This window comes from Rhodamnia argentea, chromosome 1 (assembly GCF_020921035.1).
Source record: "Rhodamnia argentea isolate NSW1041297 chromosome 1, ASM2092103v1, whole genome shotgun sequence".
In the NCBI taxonomy this organism is placed as follows: Eukaryota; Viridiplantae; Streptophyta; class Magnoliopsida; order Myrtales; family Myrtaceae; genus Rhodamnia; species Rhodamnia argentea.
Window position 1 is genome coordinate 2,543,471 of NC_063150.1, and position 23,120 is coordinate 2,566,590.

General features: G+C 38.5%; 2 protein-coding genes across 3 annotated transcripts; one reads left to right on the forward strand and one right to left on the reverse strand.

Annotated features, from left to right (window-relative positions):
* Window positions 1-4,915: 4,915 nt before the first annotated feature.
* LOC115743403 (plasmodesmata-located protein 2-like) lies at window positions 4,916-7,506 on the reverse strand. Its single transcript, XM_030678163.2, has 4 exons — window positions 6,543-7,506; window positions 5,965-6,279; window positions 5,630-5,743; window positions 4,916-5,483 (listed from the first exon to the last, which is right to left on the reverse strand). The coding sequence occupies exons 1-4, from the start codon at window positions 7,015-7,017 to the stop codon at window positions 5,476-5,478; spliced, it is 912 nt and encodes a 303-aa protein (XP_030534023.1). The 5' UTR covers window positions 7,018-7,506; the 3' UTR covers window positions 4,916-5,475.
* A 12,090-nt stretch (window positions 7,507-19,596) lies between these two features.
* Window positions 19,597-22,921, forward strand: LOC115743389. 2 transcript variants are annotated; one of them, XM_030678144.2, is made up of 5 exons: window positions 19,597-19,841; window positions 21,099-21,902; window positions 22,054-22,242; window positions 22,319-22,444; window positions 22,564-22,921. In XM_030678144.2, the coding sequence occupies exons 1-5, from the start codon at window positions 19,794-19,796 to the stop codon at window positions 22,687-22,689; spliced, it is 1,293 nt and encodes a 430-aa protein (XP_030534004.1). In that variant the 5' UTR covers window positions 19,597-19,793; the 3' UTR covers window positions 22,690-22,921. The 2 variants fall into 2 exon arrangements, with proteins under 2 accessions (XP_030534004.1, XP_030534003.1); XM_030678143.2 differs by having other exon boundaries at window positions 22,561-22,915.
* Window positions 22,922-23,120: the final 199 nt, after the last annotated feature.

Here is a 23,120-nt window from a genome sequence, read left to right on the forward strand (position 1 = left end):
TTTTCCCTTTTTTTCTTTTTTTTCCTTCCCTCTTCTTCCTTCGCAGCGACCGGCTAGAGGCAACGGCCAGCGAGGGCTAGGCAACCTCGTAGTCACAAACATGAATCAAAAACTTGTTGTAATGAGCAAGAATGATCTCGATTCACACCAAAGAAACAACATGGATCACATAAGGGAGCAAAGACCGATGAAAACCAAAGAGAAACATATCTTTCTCGGGACGGATCTAGCGAGGTCGAGCCTCGCCCCGCCTCACCGGATTTGGGTGGGCAATCGATTAGAGGAAGACGAGAGAAAGAAAAAAGGAGCAATAAAAGGATAAAAATTTCAAAAAAAAAAATTAAAATATTATCCAATCGGACGGTTGGTGTTCACATCGGCACAGATTGCGGTGTGCCGATCGAACAAAATTTGTCGGATTGAGAAAATTGGTATAATTACAAAAGGTTTAAGAATGAATCGGCAAAAATAAAAAAAAAGTTTAGGACTAAATTGACATAATCGTAATAGATTTAAAACTTTTTTGTAATTTTCCCAAGATAGATATTTTTCAAGTTCAAGGTTTTAGCTATATTACGTTAGTAGACAAGAAGAGGGAAGTGTTAAAAATAAATAAAGTAAAGATAAAGTGTGGATGTTTATGATTTTAGGACAGCAATTTTGGTGAGGGGACATTCATTATAGAGTACACTATGCGTATTAATAGCCTTAATATAAGGCGAAACCAACTTTGGTGGTCGATCCTAATTTGACTCTATCTGGTAATAGCTCTCATCATTATATGTGACAGGGGAAAAGTACACTAAAAGTGCCATAACTTATGTACGGCGTTCACTTGAGTGCCATAACTTTCAAAACGTTCACTTAAGTGCCATAACTTTCAAAAATTGTTCACTTGAATGCTACGTCGGAGCAAAATCGTTCGCTTGAGTGCTACAGTAACTTTTCCGGCGTGCCACGTCGCCTTCCCGGCGTCTACAGCAACTTTTCCGGCGTGCTGCAGTAATTTTTCCGGCCTCTACAGTAACTTTCCTGGCCGCCACATCAACATGGTACTCAAGTGAACGATTTTTAAAAGTTATGACACTTAAGTGAACATTTTGAAAGTTATAGCACTCAAGTGAACGCCGTACAAAAGTTATGGTACTTCTAGTGTACTTTTCCCTATGTGACGACTAATTTGCGTCGAAAAGAAGGGCGAGTCGTAACCTCATCCATCAATGTTGTCTTGTTTAGGAACCCCTTTTCAACACATGTTCTTCGGATTGTTCAATTCAAACAACCAAATTGTGAACGGGATCTTGGTTCGGTCCGGTCCCGAGGGGTGTCATTTTGATCGATTAGTCGTTGGAGACCGTCTCGAATATGCGACGACAATTCTGTACCAATTGAATCCGTTGGACCGTTCACGATTTTGAGATTGTTGTTACTTATGGAGGCACATTTTTGCTATAGGACCTCGCATGTAGATGATTGTGAAAGAAGATTTGACATAAATTTTATCGAGCTAACTTCCAATAATCCATCATATGGCAACCAGGACGACAATGAAGCTCACCGCGGTTTCAAATTCGGGCTCCTTTTGACCTTCGGGTGAACCGTTGGTTCTTGCTTTTAACTCGTGAGACTGAATTTATGGACCCGGTGCTAGACATGGCCCCGGGCCGTGAACCGACGGTTCCGGTTTGTGGCCATGATGGAACCGAAACCGGCCCTTGAAGGGGCGGTTCCGGTTCCGAGCCCGTTGAAGGCCCGGTTCCGGTTCTGAATTTAAAATTTAATTTTAAATAATAAATTATGAAATAAAAAAATAATAAATTATGAAATAAAAAAATAATAAATTATCAATTATAAATTATAATCAAATTGTGCATTGTAATCAAATTTGGGAGGGAAAAAAGAAAGAGGGATTGGGCTTGAACTTAATGAATTATCATTAAGTGCATACATATCTTCTTGAGAATGGGCTTGAACGGCCCCGTTGGCTCTTTCCCCCCACTTTTTTTTTGGGCCGGTTCCTAATTTTTTTAAACCGAAACCAGCCCGTGAGGGGCCGGGCTGGGCTGGTTCTGGTTATTCCAAGGGCCGGTTTTGGGCCCAAATCGGCCCGTGGCCATGTCTGTCCAGTGCAGTCACATATCTAATTAACCATATGAAATTCACAGGATGTATGACTAAAATAAATCCGAGTGGATCGTTAAGACAATCATTTCTGCTTAATTGATAAGAGGTCGTGCCTTTCTACTGACTCTATTCCACACGATGATTCCGAGGACATGTAGGTAAAACTTGGTTTCAAATTTGAGAATAGAATAAAGATGGTACCAACTCTAAAACCAGCACATAAGAATTTGGCAATTTGCGCAAGAGTAAACTTGCGCTCACATTCATACAAACCAATTTAAAAACAATAAAAGAAGCTCATATCTTGGGCATGCAAACTTTAGGTAAATCCAAATGTTAGGTTTCGTCCGAAGTAGGTAAACGGAGTGATTTTACTCGTATATGCAAAGATTCACCTACCCGAACCATTTAGATAAAAAAAGATAATTTGAAGACTTGCGCATCCAGATATTGGCATCCTCGAAATGAAACTCTCCGAAGTGGGATTCTTGCATGTTCTTAATTGTAAATGCGAAAAAACACAACGACGCAATTAAACGTGAAATTATGTAACGCGAATGTTTTGCTTAGGGCCAAGTTTCGACAATCTTGACGGGTTTGATCCCTATCCGAACGAGACTTTCAGGGTGAAATATCTAGATGTCGATGCTTAGATTCAATTCAGACCGAGTGAACTCTATAATTACTCGTCAGATGATAGGTTTTTGTCTCTAAAGATATGCCCCTTTTTTTTTTTTTTTGCATGATCCCTAAAGATTTCAATCTTTGAGAACACTTAGGTTACTGTGAGCACACAAAAGATTACTTACTCAGCAGACAAATGTCAATCAAATAGGAAAATGCAATTGCAAAGGCATTAAAGCAAATCTATGTAACTTAGGAGTTCACTTGTCCTTGTCTTTTGAAGACAACCTCTTTGGGATTCCAAAATGGAGCATGGTGAGAAAACAAAAGTGGAAATAAAGATAAAAATAAAAATGGGAGCAAAAAAGAAGAAAAAATTGCTTGTTATGTACTTATTGGAGGCAAAGGCTAAAGGACAAATTGGAGAGACAAGCCATGTGGAGTGATGCCCTTCCTTTTTTTTTCACTTTCTTTTACTTGGGTTTCACTCTTCCAATAAACCAAAGTTGCTCTGTTCTTGTAAAAAGTTAGTAAATACTTTTTTTTGAATTTTTGGTGACGAGTGCTTTTGGCTCTAGCTTTTGGAAAATTTAAAAAGTGTGCCCAATTGAATTTAAACAGTAGTATTGAATTAATTTTCATCAATTTGAGGTGTCTAACATCATGTAAATCAAAATTAAACCCTAAAGCAAAAATACAAGAGAAAAAAATTAAAACGAATAATTCCAAACAGATCCATCGAGGATGGCTCACAAGTGAAAAACCAACTATTCTAAAATCAGTAATAGCCTTTCGACAAAAAGTAAAAAAAAAACAGTAATGCCCTTCATTAGTAAACCTCGAGTATGGGACGCAAATCTTGGAAGAGATCGCAGAAACAAGAGGCCATCTATTTACACATAATTTTTTTGGTCTGTTATTTATACATGAAAGTTTATCAAGTAGTCTATTAATCAAATAAAGAACTTTTCAACTTTGGAAGCAATAGTTTTTCTTATAATGTCATAAATTAATAATGCCTCGAAACTTCCGGGATTTTCTTATTGCTAAAATTGATAATCCCTTTTGCTATCTCCCCTTCCATTGCCGCGAATTGAATTTCCTTGCTGGCATTGCGCATGCCCCAAATAGCGGGAAACACAAAGAAAGTCGCCCCAACAAGCGAGAGGTCAAAGCAAACCCTTTGTTTCTTTTTCTTTCTCGAGAGTCAAACCAAGCAATGGGGCTCTATACTATGATGGATTGATTAGAGCAAGGGGGGAGCACCGGTCCAGTTCCAATCTAGGGACCGTTGATATCGATCCGGTTCCTAGCTTCAAGTGCAGATCGAATCGCTCGAACCGGATTGATAATTATTTTTCTTTTATTATTGCAATTCCCGAAAGATGATTGGAGGCACAAATTTGCAACCGACCGCACCTGGTCCGGTTTACTTTTTAGGGAGAGAACCAACTCACCCTAGAACCGATCACTTATAATTGGAGCAATGTAAATAATATGCATTGAATACGTCATTAGGTTGAAAATGCTCTACAAGTGAATAGGCGAAAATGGCATAAGCTCATTAACTTAGCACCTAGGACGGATTCCACCGGTGATTAGGCAATTGTGTATGATAAGATGCCGCTCTTGATGGTGTGGCTATAGGCGGTAGGTCTCACCAATCCCGACGACAACGCGATTTTAGCCTACAGGTGATCGAGTCTAATTTGATATTAACTCATTTTGTCGAAGGGGAAGAGTGTTTGATCAATTTACAAACTAGGATTTTGCTACATTAGATTAATCCGGCCGCCGTATAAGCTCACTTAATCTTCATCTTACCCTAAATTAAGAAAATCCCCGTCTTATTTATCACAAGACACCCCATATTAGTATAACAATTTGGCCAACAAAACAAGGATGAATGAGATGGGGCAAAAACATCAAGTATGGAAGCAGGATTTCACGAGATAGAACAAACTATCACCGACCAGGAACCACGATAACGTTGAGAACAGTCATCATCTGACGTGAGTTTCGCCGTTGACGAATTTACAAACAGGGGACAATTTCCTGTCCGGGCGGTCCGGCACGCCAGATCTGATCCATGTGAACCCTAGTCCGAACAACAAATTCATGTGATTTTGCATTTAAGGCTAAGAAATGGCAGCTGAAACGAAATCCATAATCTGATGTCCCAAAACTGATTTTGCATCCACAACACGAGCAGAACAATTTGGCACCTAAGCAGTGTCTTGTAGAGAGAGAGAGAGAGAGAGAGAGAGAGAGAGAATGCCAATGGAGAGATATGGCCTCCATGGATTAAAATATAACAAAGGGCATACACTCATTTCTCCACAGCATCTTTCTCATCCATCCATCAATGTCAATTGACAAACAAACATTCATTCCTAATCCTGCAACATTTAAGAGTCCTCTTCCGGTGTTTTTTTCTTTTTTTCACCTTTGTGAGAAAAAAAAGTAGTAATACTTCCAAGCCCTGTTTCTCTTCAACGCTCTCATTCAGTCTTTACCTAACGGTAAGCACAGGTTCTTCTCCTTCTCCTCATGTTGCACCTCCCAACCAACATTTGACTCCCCCTCCATTCTGTAACATCTCCACCACCCACCTCCCAAAAAATTAGTCCATTCTCTTCTCTACTTGGAGAATGAAGAACCACAAAACAAAGAATTGGCCTCAAAATTTTTCCTTTTGCCTCTTTCTTCAACCCTAGATCACTGCCACTAAAAATCTGCAGAAAGCAAAAGAAAACCCACATTTTGTAACACTCAGAAACAAAGAGAACTCACTGAAAAATGATTATAGAGAGAGAGAGAGAGAGAGAAGGGGGGGAGGGAGGGAGGGGAGCCAAATTGTGTCAACTTTTGTTAAACATACCATCATGTTTCTTCAGCAAATTCCTGGCAAACAGCAAGCAAATGACCAGAAAACCAACCCCAGCAGCCCCTCCTAATATAATAGCCACTGTCTTGCCTGTGCTTTGCCCCGACCCTACCACCATTTCTTTTAAACTTTAGCACTAATCCTCAAACAAACATGTTAAAAAACAAGAAATCTCACAACATAATCTTGAGGGCTACAAAAAGCTCTGAACTTTGCACAACAATAACACATTTGATATGCAAAAGATTCCAAGAAAACCACACAACTTGTCCAGTTTTTCTAGTCCGCACATCGTACCGCAAAATTTCAGTGTGGCCATCCTGCATTACCTGATGAAGAAGATGAAGACGAAGAGGAGGAGGAGGACGACGACGACCTCATGGGAACCCCATTTGGGTAGTAACTATAGCTCACGAAGCACTTGTGCAGATAAATCTGCCCGGAGATGGAGCTCCCACACTCCACCTGAGCCCTCTGGACAGCACTCTTCACACACTCTCCACAGTCCGAGTCCCCAACATCCCCCTCACACTGGCCCAACATATACACCGCCTCGTAGCTCGTCGTGTAGAACCCGTGACCCGACACCACGCCGTTCTCCAGCACCGAGAAAGCCGTGTCCCTCCTCTCCTGGAACCCCGTCCCTGCATTTACATTCACATTACCAAATTCGGGTCTAGAATTCATATCAGTTCGAGTCGTTTACTGGAACATAATAACTTGGCTAAAAGAAATAACTTGACATTTCCTATATTGACATTACACAGGCCGCAGCGCTTTCACACTTGATTACAACAGAACATTAGTAACATCGTAAATCACATTTTAAGACATGCCCTGTTCCATCTTCCATGGAAATGTGTCAAGATTGTGCCTTTTTTTGGTAACAAAAATCGACAGCCCTTACCTGCGACGCTGGTGGCCCCGCAGGACTTATACAGCATCTCCATTCCCGAGACCTGAGTGAACCCAGAGACCTCGTAGAGCAAGTAGCATCCTGACAGCTGAACCCTCGCGGCGATGGTCCGTCCACAGAGCTTGTCGGTCAAAATGGGGAGCTTGCTGACGCAGTTGTAGCAGTCGGTGTTGCTCAGATCACCTCGGCACTGGAAGAGCCCGGTGATGCTGGTCTGGCCCGACCCGGAAGTGGTCTTGAAGAACTTGGATTTGGTGGACTGAGACACCAGAGATCCGAACAGGGCCGAGAGGGATTGCGAGTAGACCCCTGTCGGATCCACGAAGGCTTGCTTCGCACACCCTTTGTAGACCAGAGCAGTGTAGTCAGTGGCGGATTTGGCAAGTGGGACTCGAGGGAGGAACAACAATGCCGAGAGAGAGAGGAAGAGGAAGGGTAAAGGCGAGGGCTTTGCGGAAAAACCCATATTTCAGGAGGGGGTGTGGTTTGAACTTTGATGGATCAAATCATGGGTCGGTGCTTCTTGGAAGTGAATTTTTGGGGTTTTGGAGAAATGGGTTTTGGTTGAAGCTGGGAAAAGATTGAAGGGTTGCGCCTTGAAGCTTTGATTCCTTAGCTTTCCCTGTTGCAGCTTTCTTTTTTCACTTGGAAAAGACTCTGAATTTTGGGTGTTTCCGTATAGGGGTGCTTGGGATTTCACTTTACTTTTTCTCAGCCTCACAAGGAGCCCCAAACCTGCCTCTGGAGATGTGCAGAGAGATGAGGAAGCATCTCCTCTCTCTCTCTCTCTCTCTTTTTAATTTTCTTTTCCTTTTCTTGAAGGGCTCTCTTTGCCTAGGGAAGGTTCTTGCAATGGGGTGCAATTGGTGGGAGAGAGAAATTGGAAAGATAAAAGAATTATTTTCATGCCTGAACAAGGTGGCCTTTTTTTATGTTGTTTTTGTCTGCCCTTTTTAGAATTTGTGAAGAGAATGAGTGCAAGATGGTCTGAATCTGAAAAAAATTACTTTTTTTTTTCTTTTAGGGGGAAGAAATGTCTTTCCAGAGAGAGAGAAGACAACGAGGAGGGCATGAATGGAGGTGGGAATCTGATTTTGTGACTTGGAGGAGCGTGTGAAGTTTGACTCACAGTGCCACATCAGTCATCACTTGAGCTACGGTTTTGAATTGAATTGAATTGAATAATGGAGTAGCCTGGGTAAGTCTGTTTCCTGGTTTTCCTAAAACCAGCACTGTTGTCATTTACTCTGCATCGCAATTGAGGCTTGAGTTGGAGCTATACTCTGGCTTAACCTTATCTTTGACTCAAAGAATTGATTTGGCTGAATGATTTGTCCCAGTGTAATTGCTGCCTGGGCTCCATTTGTCTGATTTGTCATGTGCTTTGAGAGGTTGAGAGGGAATCGAGAATACCAATTTAGCAGACGATCAAGGAGGTGCTAGATGGTCCCCCGGTCTGGCATCATGACAAAATGGTGTTGGCGATTATGGAGGAGGAGACAAATTTGGAAGTCCAAAAAACCAGTTGAAGTAGAGATTTAGGAGGTCGGTAGGTCTCCTCCCCTTCTTCTTCTACCAATATATATATTGCCAATTGCACACCACGTGAACGAATAAGTGATTTGATAGTAATTTCTTATCCTTGCTCTTTATTCATGTAAGGTAAAGTAAGTCAAACAGTTTTTGAACTTTGACCCAATATAAAATTTGATTCTTGAACGTTTGATTTGTTCAATATAATTCCTAGATTTTTGGTACATGTTCAATTTAGTTCTTCTATTATATGAAAATATTCAAAGTTGTCGGTGATCTTAAATTAATGAAATAACAACATTGAACCTTTTTTTTTTATAATTAAAGGACTACATCAAATTGAACAAATTAAAAGTTGAGAGACCACATTGTATATTAAGCTAAAGTTTATGGACCATATTGAACAAATTAAATGTTCGGAGATTACATTGTACATCGTCTCAAAATTCAGAGACCATTTGTGTCATTATCTCATTCATGTATATTGTCTTGTTGACGCCGTAATTCATTTTCTTTTAGATTCTTTATGATCTATTTCCAAATTCATGCTATTAGAATAATAGTTTATAGAGCCATCATAAGAATTGCAAATGAATTTTTTGTAAGAAAAGGAAAATACCACCATAATCCCTAGATTATGTCCTCCATGACTATAATTATGCAACCGATCCGGATCTACTCGGGAAGAGGACCGAACCGGCCATGGAAACAAGTCTAGTTCCCGGTTTCAAAACTTAGAACTGGTGCGGTGCGGGTAGGTTTCAAGTTCTAGGTATCATAGGGAACCAACAATTAGAACCTATTTTATGAAGTTGGAAGAAGATGATTTATTTTTATTAAATGAACTTAACTTCCTTATTGGTTTATATTTGTATTTGTTTGGTATCGATATTTACTTCGATCCGTCGCGTTGCTCATCCTATTTTGCTATAACTACAATTTTTAATTAAATGATGCAAAAAAAAAAAGAGATTCCCAAGTAAACCCCGAAATCAGATCGAAAAAACATGATTAGTTATTGGTTTCAAAAATTTGAGAACCGGTTCTAACGTAATAGGTTCTAAATTTTAGGTATGGAACTTACCTAAACTAAAACCGATCACTCCTAACTAAGACACCGATACCTCAAACTTTTTTGTGCCATCAAAAATCCTAAATCACACCTAGTATGACACGAATATCCCAACATTTTTGTCAAGCCAGTTACAAGTTTTGGTTATAGGTGACACAGTTGATAAAATTGAAGGTTCTTAATAATAAATAAGGACAACTTTTGTTGCATTAGATTAGAATGGGGATTTGCTGACACAAAAAAAGTTTTGGAGTATTGATATCATAGTAGACATAGTTTAGGGATTTTGGCGATATTAAAACTATAAAAAAAAAATCAATTAAAGATGCTTTTCACAAGAAATGTTACGTCATAATAATTCTGGCGACAAAAATTTTGAAACATTTTAACCAACCGCCTCAATCCCGAGAGTCCAAGTTTGATTAAATGCCCAATGTTCCTTCTGAATGACGGCCCATGTTCTTCAATAAGAGGCCGCTGGACCTAACATTCAATGAATTCATTGTGCTTCCGAAGAGTACTCGTGAGCAACATTAATCACGAAATGAAGAAATGGATATAGTCCTGTGCACGAAAATTGACTCAAGATATCACCCGACCGCTATGGACAAAAAGTACGTGTCGTTATGCTCTTAACAGTTAAGCGGTCCATCAGATGGTGATAAAGGTTCTGTTTCCAAAGGCGAACGAGTACTTTACCATATTTTGAGTTAACCTTGCATGTAAATGATGTTCATGTTTATAAACCGCTAATCCGAGACCTGGTTGGAAGGGAATCTTCATCGATCAGAGATGGAGGAATTACATGGTCCATGCGCTATTACCTCTGCAATGTGGATTTTTTTTTTTCATCTTTTTTAAAGAGAGATATTGTTTCTGATAACGTTAAGATTCGACAATACTAGTATGGAGTAACATCTTATGTCGTAAATCGATCAAATGATACTTGGCAAATTAATGGTCTTCAAGGCGCTGGGACGAATCAAGGCAGTGACCCAGGAGGTTTCCAAACCAAACAGAAGCGGAAGATTTCCTCCGAAATTGTTTATGAATTTGATAAAATATATTTGGAATTTTACAATGGATTAAAACTTGGCTTCGACGAAGCTTTGTCCCAGGTCTGCCTCCTAAGATAGTATCTGCAATAAAAAACCCCAAAAAAGAAAATCATCGAAAATTAGCATCACAAACTATTTTCCTCAAATTGCATATGTTATCTTTCTTATTGACTCGGTCACCAACGAGTTTATCTTTTTGACTTTTTTTTTTTGGTCGAACATCTTTTCGACTTTAAGTTCGACTTTCTATAGTTTAGTATCCGTAATCTAGGACTTTCAATGGAGTTAGATTGTGCTATAGTTATAAATGTAGAGAGAACCATTACAAATTAAAAAGTATAAAATGGAGAAAATCAAATCGAAAGAAGAACAGAGATGTAGATCGCGGCAAAACGGTTCGATGGAACCTTTCTACCACCTTTCATGGTAGAGAAGAAAAGAAAATCACAAATATAGACTTGACTTTATATTATTTCACTCTTCCTTTGGTATTTCTAAAGACCCAACAAATCGAATAGGCGTGTTAATTTTGAATAGAAGTAACTTTTCACGAATAATTTCAGATGGTGCTAAGCACCAAAAAAAGAAAGACAAAAGAAATCACAAGTAGAACTTCTTAGTTGCATAATGTCTTTTGGAACAATGGTTGCTAAGCACCATACTTTTCGGAACAAAATGGTTCCTTGTGGGGTGCGTGCAATAACGAAATTATTTGCCTTTCACAAACAATTGAGTCACTACGCACCCATTTTTCTTCTTTCTTTTATTTTTCCTCCTCCAAGATAAAATGTGCATAAACAAATACAGTGAAATATATATAAATCAATCATGAAAGAGATGTATGTTTACATATTTGACAGTAGATGCGTTCCATAAAATAGAACGACATTTCTTTTCTTTTCTTTTCTTTTTTTACATCAATTTTATTTGACAAAATAAAGGGATAATGGCACAAATAAACCCTGGGACTATTAATGCTTATTGGGCATGCCACATGGATTGGAAAAATAGACTAAACAACAATTGCCTTGTCGATTGGCGAACGCAAATTGGAGTTGGCACTTAAAATATCATTTTTTTAAAGTGGCATTTAAGTGAGTAAAAAAAAGGGCACTAAACTAAGCGTCGTGCGAAATTTTTAGTGCTTTAAGTGTCCTTATGCCCCCTTTGATTGACTTCTGATGTAGAATCAAAGAGGTTCAATAGACGGAAATAAACAAAAGGACACCTTAAGTGTCAAAATTTATGTTCAACACTTACTTTGGTACCAAATTTTTCGCTATCTCACTTAAGTACCAAATCAAAGAAAAAACAATAACTTAAGTGCCAATAGCAAGAGATTCTGACAAAAGAGTATACATGAAGATTATATTTAAAATATTTTAGTTCTATGTCATTTATAATAAAAAAAAAATAAGTCCACGGGGACTTCACGTGGCAATTTTTTATATAAAATAAATCAATCCACGTGGCAAATTTTATTAAAAAAAAATCAATCTTAAACTTAAAAAAAAAGTTTAAAAAGTTAAAAAAAATTAAAAAAATAAAGAAAATAAAATAAAAAATCCGTGCCACTACCATGAATTTTTTTCATATTTTTAGTTTTAGCTTATTTTTTATTTTTTTACTTTTATATTTTTTTATTGTTGACTGGGATCCTCCGGCGAACAATGTAAATTCCACGTAAAATTTTCAGGAAAGCTCACTAGAGTTGACACTCAAATAATCTTTTTGAAAAAATTAGCACTTAAGTGATAAAAAAAAAATTGATACCAAAGTGAGCGCCGAACGCAAATTTTGATACTTCTGACGTCCGTCCGCCACCGGATTGAATTTGGTAGACATATATGAGATTAAGCTATAGCCTGCTCTCAAGAATGGCCAATGTTTAACATTTAACCCGAATAATCGATGTTTGGTACATGAGGCTCAATTAGTGCAATAATCCCTCCTTGAAAGTAGACTCCAAAAAAGGGTGGTGACTTATCCTCACCCGTGCGTTCGCCATCCAAAGAATGGAAATTGCGACTAGTTTGTCACATGATGGAAGCCTCTTTACAGGAAGGGAAATTGCGTTTCCAAAGAAGTGAAGGGCAAGGATGCATTATTGAACGTTAATAATGCGAAAAATATTGTCCAAAATGGGTAAAATAGATTAGGTGCATGCCAAAAATAATCTATCTCTCTTTGTGATAATTCAACGAGCATCAGCCCTGTCGGGTCCTCCATGAGTAACGGATCTCTGAATTGTGGACATGAAAATATCGACATTATTGCTCAGTGTAGGGTTTGATTTTGGTGCTCTTACCTAGAAAGCATGGTATTTTTGTGTATCTCGAAACGGAGGTTTTGTCGGAAAAAGGAAGTTGGGTCGACAAGTATGGAGACGCTTATTGATGCCTCAATAAGTTCTGTTCGGTTAAATGTACACTTATGCAGTTCGTCAAATCACGTTGTAAGTATTGGAATACCGATTTCCTTAGATGGTATATCATGCCCTCGAATAGATGAATTGAGTCGAGCATCCGATGGCTTGCTTATAGAGATGAGAATTCTCTTGTAGTATGGCGTGTCTTAAGACAAAACTCGTTTTGTCTCCATAAATTTTACGCGGATCGTAAAAATTGGTTATCAAATCAGTGTTATATTTCGAGTTTGAACTCATTGTACGAAACCCAACCCAAATAAGGAAAGTCGAAAGTGGACTTTGTTGCCGATACTTGTTGAAGGAAATCATATACTCCACATTGTAAGTCGTGGTGTTTGACTGAAGTTTGTTCTTTTGGGGAGCGCATGTCAACACTTCTGCTTCCGAAATCAACTTCCGCCGAGAAGTTGATTTTCGTATTTCAACTCAGAAGCGGAAGTTGATTTTTCTACTTTTACTCCAGAAGTTGATTTTTGATTAGAAATTCATTTGGTTGAAAATTTTTACTTCTGAAATCATCTATAAAAAATTATTATTGGCAACCGAAAAATTTCTAAAACTTCCTTTTTAAACTTTTTAAATTTCTTAAAAATTAATTTTTATTATTAAAAATATTATTTGCTTTTTAAAAATAAAAAATTATTATTTATTTTTTACTCCGGCGGCCGGAGATGACGACTCGGCGGCGGTGGTCACAGTGATGGTTGGCGGCGGGAGGCGGGGCGGTGGTCGGCGATGGGTGGCGGCGACGGCTGTTGGCGGCGGCCGGCGGTGGTCGACGATGGGCAGCGGTGGGCTGCGGTCGTAGGTTGGCAACAGTGGTCACGAGCGACGGTCGGTGGTGGTTAGCGGCGGGGGGCAGCCGATGGATGGCAGCGATTAGCGGCAATGGGCGATGGTCGGCAGTTGATGGTGGTCATGGGTGGCAATGGCCGGTGGCGAACGATGGTCAATGGTGGGTGGCTGTGGTCAATGATGGGTAGCGGCGAAGGTCGGCGGGGTCAAAAAGAGGGTGATGGCATAATGAAAAGAAGATAAGGCGAGAAGTACTTCTTGAGTTGAAAAGTAACTTTTTTTAACTTCTCAAATTGGGAGAAAAATAACTTCGGAAATGAAAATTCACTTTTGAAGTAGAAATTTCTTTCAAAAGTAAACAATTTTACCAAATTGATTTACGCTTCATAAGTTAAATTATCAAACGGATTTCTGTTCCAAAAGTGCTTTTGGAGCAGAAATCCACTTCTAGAAGTGTTATCATGCGCACACTTGCTTTCTTCATGTACTTTGTTTATGGGTTATTTACTCACTTCCAAGTTTGTGCAAGAGCGTTTCGAAGGTTAATATACGAACTCATGTATTCCTATGGGGAATCGAGAGATTATTTTGCAAGATATTATGAGAGCTAAGCATCGTGTGAATTAGATAAATAATAAGAGTGCTTGAATGACTTGAGTGTGATTGTAAACTATGTTATGCCGCTCAATTGATATTGGAATCATGTAATGCTCGCCCCCATGAAAGGAGGCCATATCGATCGAATTGCGCAAATCGGATGTCTAATTCAATGCATTATTCTATTTATTTTTGTGTTCGCTTGCTTGTTTTTTATTTCTCAAGAAATAATGATCAAACTATTTATGAACTTTAACCTATTGTGCAATGTAGTGCCTAAATTTTTAATTTGATTAATGTAATACATCGAGAAAATTACCAAAAAAGTCCTAAACATATTATAATTGTGTCAATTCAGTTCTAAACATTTCTTTTTCGCCAATTGAGTCGTAAGCCTTTTGTAATTGTGTCAATTCAGTCCTAAATATTTTTTTTACTAATTGAGTCATACCTCAGTCCATTTGTTCGGCCGACGCTCATGTGGATAATTTTTAATAATTGATAATATTTTTTCAAATTTTCTAGTTTAGTTTCTTTTTATGTTTTCTCTTTCCTTTTTTCTTTTCTTTCTCTTTCTTTTTTTTCTTCCCACTAGTCGATGAAGATCGCTGGAGCTCGCTCGCCACCGGGCGAGGGTTGCGAAGCCCTTGCCCAGGTTGGGTGAGGCCGTCACAACCTCGGGTGAGGGCAACCTCGCCATGTTCTCGCCGGAGACAAGTGAAGGCGGCCTCGCCCGTGGTGGACGAGGGCTTTGCGGCCCTCGCCGGTCACAGCTCACTTGCCAATGGGAAGAAAAAAATCAAAAGAAAGCAAAAGAAAAAAAAAAGAACAAATACAAAAAAATATATATATATATATTAAAATATAATTAAAAATTATCCACGTCAACGTCAGCTAGCCAAATAAACTGAATTGGCACAAATGTAAAAATTTATGACTTAATTGGCCAAAAAGATTATGACCGAATGGATATAATTGTAATAAATTTAGAATTTTTTTGATAAATTTTTTCGTGTTTCATCGGCTTTTGTTGAAAGGGCAAGTCTATGTTGCACTTTACAAAGTCATATCCTCAATCATAGTGCAACCAATTCATCTTTGTTTAGGGGGGGCTCTTCTTTCAAGGTAGTCATTTCAACCTTGGCAAAGGACAAAAGAATATTCACGAAATTCGAACAAATTATAAACTCCAAGAAAATGCATTGACCGGACATTATTATTCTTCCCCTTTCCGTGTATTTGGCGTGGGGCAAATGCATTATCTTCATTCTTCGCTTTGCGTTCTCTCTTTTCCTCTTTTTTCCTGTCAATTCATTTAATTTTTTTTCCTCAATCATTTCGAAATTGAGAAAAAGCAGCTTCAAGTGAGCCCAAAATTTGATGTGATTTTTTCTTTCGTTTTTTTTCATGTGATTTCATGGATGTGGCCCTCAAACCGACATTGCCCATGATAGGCGTCTGTCTCAATCGCCTAATCTGATTGACCTTGTTGCGTTGTTTTTTTTGTTCCATTCATATTGTTTGGTCTTTTATTCTAGGAGTAAAGTTTGGGATATATATCGCTTCTGCTCGAATAACAATTTGAAAAGCATGTAGCATGATTCTACAGGTCACAATCTATGGATAAAGATCAGCTAATTGTCGATGCTAATCGATATAACCTTCGCTTCGTGCTAAGTCGGTTATCGGGAGAAAATTATCGAAAAAATTATAAAGCTTTTACTATTATGTCAATTCAGTTCTAAACCATTCTTCTTCTTCTTCTTTTTCCCATTTTGGTCATAGTCTTTTGCATTTGTGTCAATTCAATCTTTTTCCGATCAACATTTTTAAATAATATTTTAAAAAATTTATCATTCTGTTCGCTGTTTTTTTTTTTTCCTTTTGTATTTAGTGGCGTTGCGGCCCTTGCTGGATTTGGGCGAGCGAGGGCCACAAACCTCATCGGCCCTAAGTGCGGGGAAAGAACAGTAAATAAAAAATGATAAAAAAAAATTAAAAATATTATTGAAAATGTTCATGTCGGCGTCGGCTATGTTACGTAGGACGGTCAGCCTACACGTCAATGATTTTGGCCGAAATGGCTAAATTGGCATAAATATAAAAGGTTTAGGACTAAATTAACTAAAAAAAAAAAATACATGATTCAATTAACACAATTGCAATATATTTAAGAGTTTTTTCATCATTTTTTTCACGCTTATTGGCGGCAGAAAGTTCAAAGTCATTATTACATCTCTAATGAATATAGGATTTCTCTAACACAACCTAAAAATTATGCCCATCTTCATCTACCAAACACCGGAACATATTTGGAGCCCCTAGTTAAGTAAACCATCAACTATGATATCAATTTATTAGAGAGCACGCAGAAAAAGCCCGATACCTTCGCCTAGAGAAAAAGCCGAAAGAGAGCTCAAGTCCGAGCCTGTCAATATATTCAGGTGGACTCATAGTCAATTAAAATCTTGGGCCAATGAATTGTAGACCAATTATGACATATTAACTATTCTACATCACTTTTGGACAAAAAAAAAAACTATTCTACATCACTTTAATTTTTTGATGTGAAATTTCTCTAACACAACTTACACATGCATAAAAAAATTGTCATCCTTATCGGGAAATGAAACAACGATAAGATTTCATATTTATCTCTAGAAAGCTGGTATTATGGTAAACTGCAGTAGTATTTATTCTTTTACGTTATTTCATACAAAAAATAAAGAGTTTATATTTCACCGGTATGCCACGTGTTAGAGACAAAAATAGAAACCCTAATTACCACTTCTGAACTATCACAATCACCTTTGTTGGGAGAACTTTTAGATTTTTTTCTCGTCAACCGCCTTTTATGATTAAGGATTATCAACCAATCCCTCTCTCCTGCTTATCTTCTTTAAAGGATTCTCGCATAATGAGAATAATTACTTTGCGAGATGTTCTATATGCTGTGTTCTATAGCGACGTCCTTAAACTATTTTCTTCTTGTTCCGCTTCCACATTCAAATTGAGTCCATGCTTTATTTATTTATTTTTTTCATATTTTCATGAATTTATTCAGGGGTGGAAATCATTTCTATTGCATACACGCAAATCCTCGATTAAAACCCTTCGATTAAATATTTAGAAATGAATTGATACGAATGTAATAGGTAAGACTCTTTTTGCTACTTTTATCATTATCGTTATTATATTTCCTTTCTACTGAGATTTATATGTACAACAAAAAATTTCAAATAAGGGCCCAAAGTGAACTTTATTTCAAAAAAGAGCCTGAAATGGTATAACAGTTTCAAATAAGGGCTCATGGTGGCCATGGAATCTCAAAAAAGAGGTTGGCCTAAAGGGTATTTTCGTTATTTTCCCTTTTTGATTTTTTTTACTTATTTATTTATTTTTTCCTTTTTATGTTTTTTAAATTAAAAATGAAAATGAAAAATGAAAAAAAAAAAAACATACGAGAGCTACTCCCGCCTGTCTGTGTATATTATTTTTTAATTATTAAAAAAAAGAAAAAACAAAGAAAAAATAAAATTAAAAAGGTGAAATGACAAAAATGCCCTTGAGATCATACCCTTTTTTGAGACTTCATTGCCACTTCAGGCCCTTATTTGACACAAAGTTCACTTCATACCCTTATTTGAAACGAGATTCACTTCGGGCCATTGTTTGAGAAAATAAAAACATTTCATATCCTTATTTAGAATTTTCCCTATATACAATGCCTCTTTTCTTTCTGTTTCATTTTACCCGCGAAATTCTAGTTCAAACTAGCAACATGCTCGAAATATTTAATTTTATGTGCAAATTTCGTAATTTAGCCATAGATTTCCAACGGCAGTAGAGTTATCATTGGTTAAATTGGGAACATTTTGTCATTAAGGCTCCATTATTTTGCGAAAAATAAGACATTTTCGAAAAATATTTTTCAGAAAGTCATTTGCCAGGAAAATTAGAATATTTTTTTCAACGTTTGGCTTAAATCCTGAAAATGAATAGGAAAATATTTTCCGTTGTTTGGTATGAAAAACTCATGTGAACTTCCTAGCGAAAATTACAAAAAAAAATTGAATTATTTTTTATTATGACCAAAAAAATTATTTTTCGTTTCTTTGTTCCTCCCCGGCCGACGATCGAAAGAAGGACGAGGTCGAGCCTCTCCGGCACCTTACCGACCTTAGACGAGCTCCACCTTGCTAGATCTAGCGAGGTGGAACCTTGCCTGTGGTCCGTCGTCGACCAGGAAAAAAAGAAAAGAAAAATAAGAAATGATTAAAAAGAAAAGGTAGGCAAATGAGGAAAAAGAGGAAGAAAAATGATTGCCTCTTTTCAAAAAGAGGGAATCATTTGCCTCACTTTTATAGGTTTTTTTTCCATTAATGAAAAATATTTTTGTTGACTATTTTATTTTCTGTGAATCATACGTTGAAAAATTCGAAAAAAAATTTCTTGAAAATTTTATTCCATGAAATAGACGGAGCATAAATAGCCACTCTTTCTTTGGAAAGATTGCCAAAAAAGTCTTAAACCTATTGCAATTGTGTCATTTTTTTTTTCATTTGAGTTATAAACCTTTTGTATTTGTGCAAATTCAGTCATGTTGACTAAAATTGGTCCAAAATTAATGACATGGACGCTAGCCGTCCCACGTAGCACTGTTGGCGCTAACGTGAAATCTTTTATATTTTTGGTGAACTTTATTATGTTTCCTAATCTTTTTTTTTTCTCTTTTCTGTCGTGCCCTCACCCAATTGGCCAAAAAGACCGAACCGGCATAACCGCAAAAGATTTACAACTAAATGGACATAAATGTAACAGGTTTAGGACTCAACTGGAAAAAAAAATTTATGACTAAATTGGCACAATTGTAATAAATTTAGAACGTTATGGTAATTTTCCCCTCTCTTTTCTTTATTTGAATGGAAACTTGAAAAAGGCAGCTCTAATCAAAAACATAGAATACGGACGGCTCTTTAACTCATTTTTATGATGTCAAACTAATCATATAGATGAGATTAGACGTGTTTTAATACGTCACAAAGTCCAATCAAATACTTATGCTATCAGATAGAATAACACTAAATGTACGTGATATACGGTATACATACCCTTGATTTTCTTGTACTCTTATCATTAATTAATTTTGGCCCCAACTAAGGAAAATTTCCAAGGGCCAAAATTAATTAATGATAAGAGTACAAGAAAATCAAGGGTATGTGTTTTAGTAACTAAAATAGTGTTCTTGAGCCTGAAAAGTTCGCTAAAGATTAGAATTTTCTAGATTTGGTTTATCCAAAGCTACAACGTAATCGTAGGTTGATACACATTTAAATAAAATGATTTACGAGTTTATTCGCGAACGCCGTCGAGGCTAGGCATCACGCTAGGTCGCCACGTCGGCAAGGAAAGAGTTGGGAAGACAAAAATGCGGTGAGCCTTCAATTTCGGGTTGACGCAAAACGATTAGCCAAGTTGACAACTAAGTATGGACAACCCCAAATTCCCTATATATGGCCGAAGCTTGCCAACCCAGTCCTTCCATTTTCTTAGCTATCCACAACCTTCCTTCCCTCTCTTCACACCCTATCATTACAAAGCTTTCAAACACCATCTCTCTCTCTCTCTCTCTGAAACCCTATTTTTCTCTACCTTTGATTTGTCTCAATGAGATTTTGCTTGCTGAGTATGATGTTCTTTGCTGCTGCCTAGAAAGTGAGTTTCTTCTTGGGTTGGAGCTTGCGAAGGCGGGAAAGAAGATGATCGAGGACGTGATTCGCGACCCCGAACAAGTGCAACTTCCGATCGTAACATATTCGAAGCTCTTGAACTTGTTCTCTTTTTTATCTTTGTCGATAACGCATATGCATGCATGCATGTTGTCTTTCGGAAACGACATGAATATGCATGCGAAAACATAGCAGCTTCCGAAAAAGTATTCCGGATGATCCGGTCATTTTGGTTTCAATCATCATTTAGGTTTCGCTATTTGGTTCGATATTTGCAAAGAATTTGTTAAGAGATACCGCGAAAATTTGGTTCATGAAGGGCCGTTCTGCGTCGCTGTTCTAGAGCTAAAACTTATTCTTCATTATCGATGTTCTTGGTAGCGTTTCTCTTACCTTGAGCATTGGGAGTCGCCATCTTCCTTTTTTGAGTCTTCATGGAATTTCCAGTCTCCCGAACTTTCTTGTCAAGTAACTCACGTCAAGGAAGAATCTGAACATAATAATACAGGTCCGAGTTCTCGTGCTGACCGCCAAATCATTCGCGACCTTTACGAACATTTAGAGAGTATCATGAACATCTATAGGTGCCGTGAATGACAGAGACATAATCTTAGATGGGCAAGTAGAATGAGGGAATAATGGGTCATCTTTCTGCACAAACCGGTCAAGTGATGGAGTTTGATCACGTCCCGTTTTTAGCTTCATCTTTCCGCGCTGTATCTGCCCATAATATGTCGTTTTCCCAGGGTCGCAATCCCCACCCAGAGGCTTAGTTTAGTTGATTCCCACTCATTCTTTTCTACTTTGGGTTGAGTAGCTTCCGATGCTTCATCTTCAAGCTTTCCCTGGTTGAGCTTGTTTGAGTTAGGATCAAACTTTTCAAGTACCATGCCATGGACATATCTGATAAGCGCGCACCGATACTCCACTCTAGTATCCCAGATTCTTCGTGCATATGTGCCGTTTCAGGATGAATAAAGTCGCGGGTTTCATGAGTTGGCCAACGAGAAAATCGCGGTTTTCAACGACATACCATAAGTTCTATATAAGCGCTAATGATGTTTTTGCCATCTGTTTTTGGTTTGGCTTTGTTAGATTGAGTATAAGTGTGTGTTTCCTGATTAATCTCACAATGCATCAACGATCAACCTTTTTAAGCCTTCCATTTCTTTAGTCTTTCAATCAATGCACAAGCACAGTGTCTAACACATCTGATTAATTAACGACGTTAGGTAAATCCGCTACCTTGATGACGACACGCATCCGAAAATAACGACCGTAATAAGAGATTCAGGACAAATTATATTGATTTTGCTTTACAACTAATTTTTGCAGGAGGAACTTTCAAGCCCTCTGAGTGCTCAGTTGCTTGAGTACTGTGAGGCAGAGCTATTGGGAAGCGAAATCATACGAAGTTCTGAGACAACCTCATCCTCAAACCGTTGCTATGAAGACAACGCCTTCAACAATCATGTCTGCTTGCCACCGGACGCCGAAAACATCAGTAGCTTTCAAGACAACAATGGTAGTGGTAATGTCAACAGCACCACGTTGATGACAGCTCCATCCACCAGCAATAACGTCTCCACCAATATAGCTCAGAACAGCAACTCCAATTTCTCGGCGCTCTTCGATGATTCCCCGGTCGACGAAGTCGACGACATATCCGCCTCGATCGACTTCTCCACCTCCCCTCCCTTTTACGTCCCTCCGTTCTCCGGCGCTGCTCAACAAGAGCATCAATTCGACTTCTCTCCACCGCAACCTCAAATCCCATTAACCGATCACGTCGTCAACGGGATTATTTCCCCGTACGCACCGCCGTCAACCAACCAGGCAGGAGGAATGTTACGCCAGGCTCTGCCCCCCATCGTCGAAGACTGCCTATCTTCCGTCCCGTCTTACCTCCCTTTGAGTCGGCCATCGCCTTCTTGCGCTTTTCTAGGCCCAAACAACTGTGGGGCTCATAGCCCTATACCTGGGAACTTGAGTGGTGCTCTATGTGGTGACACTTCTGGGATGTTCTTGGGAAGTCTTCTTGAACTCCAAGCACCAGAGCTGGATTTTCGAGGAGATGGCGCCAGGATGTATTACCCGAACCCAAACCAGCAGATATTGATCAATCAGGGCGACATACAGGTACTAGAATTTTTATTTTCCTCCTTAATGATGTCCAAATTGGACTTACTGAAAATGGCTAACGATTAGCAACAATTGTAGATTTTCTCCAAGTAATTGAGATCTATTTCACAGTTTTTGTGGCCTGAAAGTTTTCTGGTTTGTGGCAAAGGCATTTAATATTGAAAGTCAAAAGCTGCTTAATGGCCCGGCGAGCTCTTCTTCACCATTGGCGACAGAGGTTTCGAACTTTGAGGATTCAGCATACAAAGTGGGGAAGCTCTCCACTGAGGAAAGGAAAGAGAAGATCCATAGGTACATGAAGAAAAGGAATGAAAGGAACTTCAGCAAGAAAATCAAGGTCCTCTCTCTCTCTCTCTCTCTCTCTCTCTCTCTCTCTCTCTTATGAACAAAATGACTAAACTGTATATATGCAGTATGCTTGTCGCAAAACTCTAGCAGATAGTCGTCCTCGGGTGAGAGGAAGATTCGCGAAGAACGACGAGCTTGGAGAGGCCTCTAGACCTTCTTCTAGTAATCATGATGACGATGACGATGACGAAGTAAGATTTTCTATGACCGTCAGTAGCTAGCATTGCTGCGAATCAAGACATTATCGCCAGTTTTCAATAATTTACCACCGAGTGATTGTGCGTTGCTTTTGTACGCTACTTTGCAGCAGGTTGCAGTGAAGGAGGAGGAGGAAGTGATGGATTCTTCGGATATCTTTGCTCATATCAGCGGCTTAAATTCCTTCAAATGCAACTACCCAATCCAATCATGGATCGGACCAACCTCAGGATATTGACTGTGCCTGCAATAAGCAATTTTGGAGGACCCTGGTTCGGTCAGGATTTGGCTTTTCCCTGGTTCAGGGAAGGAAATGAGTGAGGTCTTGGTAGGAAGATGTTAGCTTCAACTAGAATAACGTAAGAGAGCAATGAGAAACCTAGTTTGTTCTGCTTTTTTCTTTTCCCCTTTCTTCCTTTGATATTGCAAATGACAGTTTACAAAGAGAAAATACATGTGATTTGTGCATGGAACGCCATGATACAGTGTTGCAATTCGTATCTCAGATTACACTCATTGATATGCTAAAAGGTATAGCAAGACCGGCATCTTCCATAACTCTTTCGGTTGAAATTCAGGTCAAGAAAAATCTGGCCAATTTTTGCATTCAGAAGAAACACGCATTCAGTGCCTCAGACTCTGCATGGCTGATGCTCACTTAAACTTGCA